At 45.3% G+C, this 8,116-nt stretch overlaps 1 protein-coding gene across 1 annotated transcript; it reads left to right on the top strand.

Moving 5' to 3' along the window:
- Window positions 1–3,653: 3,653 nt before the first annotated feature.
- Window positions 3,654–7,810, top strand: LOC133151022 (phospholipid-transporting ATPase ID-like). Its single transcript, XM_061273744.1, has 17 exons — window positions 3,654–3,841; window positions 3,930–4,002; window positions 4,085–4,155; window positions 4,238–4,320; window positions 4,387–4,545; window positions 4,627–4,715; window positions 4,852–5,045; window positions 5,186–5,394; window positions 5,481–5,524; window positions 5,599–5,764; window positions 5,845–6,033; window positions 6,265–6,380; window positions 6,459–6,623; window positions 6,692–6,803; window positions 7,115–7,220; window positions 7,301–7,437; window positions 7,701–7,810. The coding sequence occupies exons 1-17, from the start codon at window positions 3,735–3,737 to the stop codon at window positions 7,808–7,810; spliced, it is 2,130 nt and encodes a 709-aa protein (XP_061129728.1). The 5' UTR covers window positions 3,654–3,734.
- The last annotated feature ends 306 nt before the right edge of the window (window positions 7,811–8,116 follow it).

The raw sequence follows: 8,116 nt of genomic DNA, 5'->3' as shown, positions 1-8,116 counted from the left end.
ATAATGCTAACTACTACGTATTATTATAATTCAATATGCATTAGTAATCTAAATAAAGACTGAATAATAAAGCCTAAAACACTTCTACCACAAATTTACATTTGAGTCCCTTAAAAGGTTCTTGATAATTGACAAAACACTGATTTCTATATTATGATTACCAGCAGCCTAATAATACAAAAATAAATGCACAAAACAACACAAGCACAAAACAAAAGAAGCAGCTCCCTCTCGTTGGCCATCAGCATAGTAACAAAAAAATAGCTGTAAATCTATGTCAACGATTTACTAAATGTTAACTTAATGCTTAAATGTTTGGATGACATTATCAACCATTTAATTGAGGACAACCTTCGACCCACCAAGACGCTTTCTTACTTTTTACCGTATTGTAATCAACGTAGTACTAATAAATTTGCATTATGTATTGCGTTACTTGTGAATGTTTTATCATTATTCTATCTTAATTCTATAAAGTGACAAATTATCGAAGGTTTTTTTTTGTCTTGCCAAGAAACTACAGCCGTGTCTCCCTCGCCAAAGTCAACAGCGCCCTCTAAAGGCCACTTGTGCGCTCGCTGGTGGAGCAAGTGACTTTTCTCCCATTCTGCCTTATCGCCAAGGCCATATTGTTCTCTCATCCAACATATAACATTGTTCATAAACGTCGGCACATCACTCAACATCGCGGAAGCGATGTGTGCTCGCCTCCTTTTTTGTTCCCGCTCCTGTGACGGGGGAAACGGCCTTGACCTGTCATGCAGTGCGCCTCCTAAAGTTAAGCTCTCGGATACCAGAGTGCACACTGTAGCAACAAGTGGGTCGGTCGGCACTTATTACATGCTGTATTTATCACGAAATGCGTCGCAATAATAACGTACCTCGCTTGGCCAAGGACAAATACGGAGCCAAAAATGTATCACTGTTGATAACTGCTCAACTTTTCTTTTCTATAACATTGTATCTATTTGCGCCAAACATTCTGCACACAGTCTTCTGATTCATTTTGTGTAACTGAATTTCTTCAGGTTTAATGTTGGTCTTTTTAAAAATAGATCAGGAAAAATCGACAGCAACGTGATATAAAGTACAAGCAACTGAAACTGCAGACCTTTAAAACTGTCCCCTTTAAAATTAGCTGCATATCTTTGACACATCTGATATCTCCAAAATATTGCCTGCGTAGTTCATAAATGTTTGATGGAGATTGTTGCCTTACCTTTGGCAGACAGCAGAGAAGAAGAATCGCCCGCCAGTGTCGGGGATTGTCCTTGGGCCGAGGGGCGGCGGGCCTCTTCTTCGATTTTGTCCCCAGACTCCTGCTTTATCAGTTTGCAGATCTCTTCAGCCTGAACCTGCGCTCTCTTCAAGGCAAGCTGGAACAAAAAATGACTTGCAAGTGAAACTTCAGGCAATGTTACCAGGATGTGTGTGTGTGTGTACAATTACTTGAGCCGCCATGATCCTCTGCCTCTCTTTTATAAGCTTACACTTTTCACATTGGCAATCTTTCCACTGGCAGAAGCGCTTGTGCCCCTTCACGTTAGTCGAGAAGCCGTGATTCCTGCAGCGCGAACATTGTGGTTTTTGACGCCGCTGCCCTAGTGCCGCCGGTGCCGACGAGGATGAAGGCTGCTGGCCGGGCGGAACCATCTTGCTCCTGTTGCTCTCAAATGAAAAAACACAAAAACTCGTGTGCCTTCGTGACCAGAAAGACGACACATTCTTCCGGGTTGCCCAGTTTTAAAGAAACACAATATGAATATTCAAACATGCAAAAGATTGTGTGGTGATTGGTCGATGGTCATCTCCTCCTTGTTTGGGTTTTCCCCCGCTCAGCACAGGTGTCTGGACCACAAAGACGAGTTGTTTTACACGTTCCCATCGGCCTTGAGATATGCTCTCTTTCTGGACCTCCTGTTCCACAATACTTTGAAGAAAACAAATTCATGTAGCCTGCACATTCCTTTCCACTTATTAAGCGACCACACTACTACTAGAAATTATATTGATATGATTATATGTGTCTAACGGAGCCTTAATCAAATGTGTTTGCAAACTGCCGAAAGTACATTTCCCTTTACACAACAGAAAGTTAATGTTCCATGGGTTTTTTTCTATGAAGAACCCAGAGATAGTTATTTAGTTTTTTTTGTTTTTTGTTTTTTCTGTGAAGAACTCAGAGAGGGTTATTCAGTTATTATTTATTTCATTAATAGTGTTATTATTTGTTTCCTGACTTTTTTTCTGTAAAGAACCTGGAAAGGGTTATTAAATAACCGTTATTTGGTTATGTGTGGCTTTCTGGAAAACAAGAAATTTTTTAAGCTCCCCTACGATCGTCACACTTTTTCTGTTACAAACTGACACCGGCCCCCCATCAGAGAAGGGAAAGGTTATGTGGCCCTCACAGGAAAAAGTTTGGGGACCCCTGCTTTAAAACATCAGAAATGAACTCAAATTTCACCCTTCAGTCAGTGGGGGCGGAGCTTATTTAACTACGGGGCGGATGCAGTACCAGTTGTCACCAGCAAGTGACGCACTCCCCATATGGTTGAGGTTGGTATTTGAATTTTGGTCAGTCGATAGTTTATAATTTTCAATTGTGAATAGAGTTAAAAACAAAAACCAGCATGAGATGACGCATCATTTTGGGAATTGTTTAATTAAAAAAAAAGATATAAAGAAGGCACTTTTGGAAAATACGTGACGTTTTGGTCCAGCGAACGTTGAGCCACGCCTCGAAGTGCGCCCCGCACTCAGCCAGCGCCGACTCGGCAATGGAGGGAGGCGACAAGAGAGGAAACAGAGGAGGGCTTAACTCGGAGAGAGTAGCAGTAAGGAAAATATTATTCAATCGTTTGTGCCTACTCGGAGCGAGAGGGCATCTTTTACTTTCATGCCCAGTAACTGCACTCGTCGGCTCGGGAGTCGAGGTAAGTTGCCCCCCCCCCTGCCCCTCGTTCTCTTTGAACGAGGTATTCTATGTATTTTTGGACTCTTGAACGTTAAGTGTGTGAAGTGAGGGAAGAAGAAGTTGGCCTAGCTCAGCTTCTCTTTTCTTTAACGGCGAAAATTGTCAGATTTCTATCAACGGCTTAAGGGGAGTTTCAATATATGCGCACATGAATAAAACATTCAAATATAAATATGTAGGTAAATCGATTGATTACTATATTTGAAGTAAACATGTCAAATAGCTATTTATTATATTTGACTCACGGTAAATGTGCGTGGGAGCGGACCGAATTCCCTTCAAGCGGCCAGTTGCGTCACCACGATTTCACAAAAAAATGCTCGATTCCCGTTTTTTTTGTGCCGATCTTACATCATGCAAGCGCTTCCCTTTGTGAGATAAACTCAGACCTTTGACTCTTAAAGGAATTCCAGGAGTGCAGAGAGATCTCGTCAAAGAGAAAGGGCTACTGAGTTTGAATGCGGAAAAGCGGGTAAATAATCAAACTTTTTATTGTGCGTGTACGCTTCTAGAATCGCCACCGGAATGACAATCACGTCAACAACAGAAAAGTCCAAGTCCTCATCGATGAAAAGCAAGTATTGTAATTTATGTTGTTTTTACATGACTTTACAGGTCAACGGGATTTGAAAAAGAAAAAAAAAAAACAGCAATGTCATTCCTGTGTGTGTGTGGGGAGGTGGGGGGTCTTGAGTGTTTTTAGTGGGTTGCGCTGCTTACTCATCACAGAAGGTGAAGGAGTTTGTCTGATGTTGAAATGAGCTCAAGCAAAGTCGCTCAGCCTCGCAACCGAGTTACAGCAGGAAGCAGTCCGGAAACTTCCTGTCTCCAATGCAGCTACCGCGACCCAACGCCCATATTTGGGTTGGGTTGATTTCCTGAAATACAAATGCAGTTTTGTCATCAAATTTAACATCCTGTTTCTAACCCTAACCCTCCCCCCGCCCGCCAGACTTCGCAGCGAGAAGCGGATGGACGTTCATGTGGGAGACATCATCAAGCTGGAAAACAACCAGTTTGTCACAGTGAGGCTTTGATTGACACATGTGCAAGGACGTCAAAAAAAATAATTGGAGCGCTGCTTTGAATTTGACAACTGTCTCTTAGGCTGACCTCCTCCTGCTGTCCAGCAGTGAACCGCTCAACCTAGTCTACATCGAGACAGCAGAGCTAGACGGGTAAACCCTGCTTCTGGTCCTGGTACAGGCCGACGACCAGCCATTTTTGTTTTGGCCCAACATTTTTCCCCCTTTCCCTAAGCGAGACCAACTTGAAAGTACGCCAGGCCCTGACGGTGACCGGGGACCTCGGTGATGATGTCAGCAAGCTGGCAGACTTCAATGGTAGGACACAAAAGAAAAAAAAGTGAACATCGTTGTTAATTGTCTGAAACCGTTTGTGTCACAAAGGCGAAGTCCTCTGCGAGCCTCCCAACAACCGGCTGGACCGCTTCACGGGGACGCTGGCCTTTGCGGGGCAGAAGTACGCTCTGGACAACGAAAAGATCCTGTTGCGGGGTTGCACCCTGAGGAACACCGAGTGGTGCTTCGGACTGGTGCTCTTTGCAGGTGGGGTGACTCTTCTTCTCGGAAGGAACGTCATCATCTGTCACTCGAAGCCAGCTTTTATCTCCTTGTTTTTCATGCTAGGTCCAGAAACCAAACTGATGCAGAACTGCGGCAAAAGCACTTTCAAGAGGACCAGCGTGGACCGTCTGATGAACGTCCTCGTTCTGTTTGTGAGCATGTTTCTTTGATATGAAACAAGTTAAAGAAGTACTTAAAACGCGGGCCCGACCGATTAATCGGCAGTCTCTTCGGCGTCCTTGACACAATTTGCACCCCACCCCCCTCCCTCACTGTTCCTGCATGCAGATCTTTGGCTTCCTGGCGTTCATGTGTACCGTCCTTGCCATCGGGAACTACTGCTGGGAGCTGGGCGAGGGCTCCGCCTTCACCGTCTTCCTGCCCAGGCAGAACGGCCACGATGCCGCCTTCTCCTCCTTTCTCACCTTCTGGTCCTACGTCATCATCCTCAACACGGTGGTGCCCATTTCGCTTTATGTCAGGTGAGGACCAAGTGCTGAACTCTGATCGGGTTTCTCGGCCGACCGCAATTTTGGGAGCACCGACCATTTACGTTTTTTGAATGGAGCCTCTGAGTTGCACTGAGGTCAAGAAAATCTTCCCTTTTCTTTTTTTAATCCAGTGTGGAGTTCATCCGCCTGGGCAACAGTTTCTACATCGACTGGGACCGGAAGATGTACCACTCTCGCAGCGACACCCCCGCCGTGGCGCGCACCACCACGCTAAATGAGGAGCTGGGTCAAATCAAGTACGTGTTCAGCGACAAGACGGGCACGCTGACGCAAAACATCATGACCTTCAACAAATGCTCCATCAACGGGAAGACGTACGGTGAGCAAACTTGACTTTTGGGGAAAAAGATATGGTGGTAAACGTCGTGGCATTCACATTTGTGGTGCGCTGGTGTTCCTTCACAGGCGATGTCTTTGACTCCATGGGCCAGAGACTTGAAATTAATGAGGTGAGATTTGAAAGGTCAAATGATGAGCTCTTTTTTTTTTTTACATGCCACTCTCATGCCGTATGTGTGAGCAGCACACCGATACGGTGGATTTCTCCTTTAACCCGCTGGCGGACCCTTGCTTGACTTTCCACGATCACGCGCTGGTGGAGGCCGTCAAGCTGGAGATCCCTGAAGTCCACACCTTCTTCCGACTGCTTGCGCTTTGCCACACCGTCATGGCGGAGGAAAAGAAAGAAGGTGAGCTCATTTTGCAGGGTTGTTTATTTCATTTACTGAATCCGAATAAAACAACAACAAACAAAACTTCCCACCTGCAGGGGAGCTCTCGTACCAGGCTCAGTCTCCTGACGAGGGCGCTCTGGTCACAGCCGCCAGGAACTTCGGCTTTGTATTCCGTTCGCGGACGCCCGACAGCATCTCCATTGTGGAAATGGGAGAGCAGTGCACTTATAAACTCTTGGCCATCCTGGATTTCAACAATGTCCGCAAGAGGATGTCCGTCATCGGTAAACAAGCGGGAAAATTTCATTTTGAAGTATGTCTGACGGCCCCGATGGGAGGCGTCATTGGGTAGCTAGTAAAAGTCACGAGTCATGTTATGTAAGCCGAAAGAAATGCAAAGGCCAGTTTTCAGGAAGAAAATACATGAATGGTGCTTCATGGAAACTAAAATGGAGACAAATATTTGAAAACGATTGATTTATTTTATTCCTTTGTCTCCCTCACCTTCAAACCAGTTCGCAGCCCCGAGGGTAAGCTGTCGCTGTACTGCAAAGGAGCCGACACCATCATCTGCGAGAGGCTGCACGGCTCCTGCACTAAACTGACAAACGTCACCACAGAGCACCTCAACGTAAGAGCACGTCCCGCGCTTTACGGGAAACCGCCCGTCCGCACGCACGCTATTGACGTTTGTGCCTTCCCTCTGCAGGAGTTTGCAGGCGAAGGCCTGCGGACCCTGGCGCTGGCCTACAAGGACCTGGACGAGGACTTTTTCCTCCAGTGGCAACAGCGCCACCACGAAGCCAGCACGGCGCTGGAAGGGCGCGAGGACAAACTGGAGCAGCTGTACGAAGAGATCGAGACCGACCTGCTGGTAGGCGGCCAGGGCAAGCTGCTCCAAGTTGAATCCGATGCGGTAAGCTGTCACGTATGCCCGTCCAGTTGCTAGGGGCGACGGCGATCGAAGACAAGCTGCAGGACGGAGTAGCGCAGACCATCGAGCAGCTGTCCAAAGCCGACATCAACATCTGGGTTCTTACTGGCGACAAGCAAGGTATTCAAGTTTTAAATACATGTAATTGCTTTTCAATTGTTGCTTTTCTTTCAACTTTTTAATTTGAAAAAAAACAAAACGTTTTGCCTTATTTTATTTCAAATTGATCTGCCTTGCTTAGTTGACGTTTTAGAAGTTATAAGTTTTATATTGTTTCCAGAATTTCTTTAGTTGTGATATTAATTTATTTTATTTGGTTTTCTATTTGTGTCAGTTGATTTCATTTCATTCTTTATTCCTCAGTTGCGTACCACTTAGTATCTGCATAATCGAGCAATATTTTTCACGCTATTAAAATATTCCTATTGCAGAAACAGCGGAAAACATCGGCTACTCGTGCAACCTGCTGCGCGAGGAGATGAACGACGTCTTTGTCATTTCTGGCAACTCGCCGGAAGATGTGAGGCAGGAGCTCAGGTAGCTGTTGCCGATTTTTTTTTTTTCCTTACCATTTTTAATTGTGTTTTTTCTTTAATTTATTCTTGCACATGTGCCAGGAATGCGCAGAAGACCATGAAACCAGGTGCCACTGAGGATTGCACAGTTTTGCCAGAGAGGACTCTGGGTAAAAGCGTGAAGGCCCTCGCGGATGAAACGGTGAACGGCGAATATGGCCTTGTCATCAACGGACACAGTCTGGTACAGCCCATGAAACTTTTTTTATCAGCATGTTGCTAATCGCGCTGTCTGTTAAATTAGCTCTTACCTCCTTTTTGTGGAATGTCAAGGTTGCTTTATATTTTTACTTATTAACACATCACAACCTGTAAAGAAAAGAAAATTGCATATAACCGTTCCGATTATCGGAGTTTTATGATGTCAAATATAATAATAATAATTCATTAAATTTGTATAGCGCTTTTCAAAAACCCAAAAACACGGGCCGCGCCACTTCAGGCTTCAGCCCAATGGGCCGCCCGGCCGAGCGCGCGCAGTACGCCAAGGCCCAGGAGGTGGAGACGACCTCGCTGCAAATGTACAGGACCATCAGTGACGCCGCTCTTTGACCAATGGTGAGCACCTAAGACAAGACTCTTGTTTGTGAGGAAGGAAGCAGGAATATTCAAAGAGGACAAAGTGTCTTCATGTTTACAAACTTTTTTAGCCCTGGGAGTGCAAGTATGAATGGCAGGGTTAGGGGGTAATTGGGGACAGGACCATATGTTGCCTTAAAAGCATTTTGTACTTTTCTACATCTGTGTTTGTATGTACGCGTAAGATCCTTGTGAAGAAGATTCACCAAAACTAAATGGAGGACTTTGCGGTCGTGTGATCGATTATGGTTGGAATTTTGTATGGATTTTTTTTTGGGG

The sequence above is a fragment of the Syngnathus typhle genome, linkage group LG3 (assembly GCF_033458585.1).
Source record: "Syngnathus typhle isolate RoL2023-S1 ecotype Sweden linkage group LG3, RoL_Styp_1.0, whole genome shotgun sequence".
Lineage (NCBI taxonomy): Eukaryota > Metazoa > Chordata > Actinopteri > Syngnathiformes > Syngnathidae > Syngnathus > Syngnathus typhle.
The sequence above is the reverse complement of the archived record's forward strand: the minus strand, read 5'-3'. Positions and strand labels throughout refer to the sequence as shown.

Bases quoted from the DNA above. Each gene is read 5' to 3' on its own strand.
- LOC133151022 (XM_061273744.1), top strand. From the start codon at position 3,735: ATGAGCTCAAGCAAAGTCGCTCAGCCTCGCAACCGAGTTACAGCAGGA. The intron at 4,003-4,084 runs GTGAGGCTTTGA...ACTGTCTCTTAG, and splicing joins AAAACAACCAGTTTGTCACA to GCTGACCTCCTCCTGCTGTC. The intron at 7,221-7,300 runs GTAGCTGTTGCC...CACATGTGCCAG, and splicing joins GATGTGAGGCAGGAGCTCAG to GAATGCGCAGAAGACCATGA.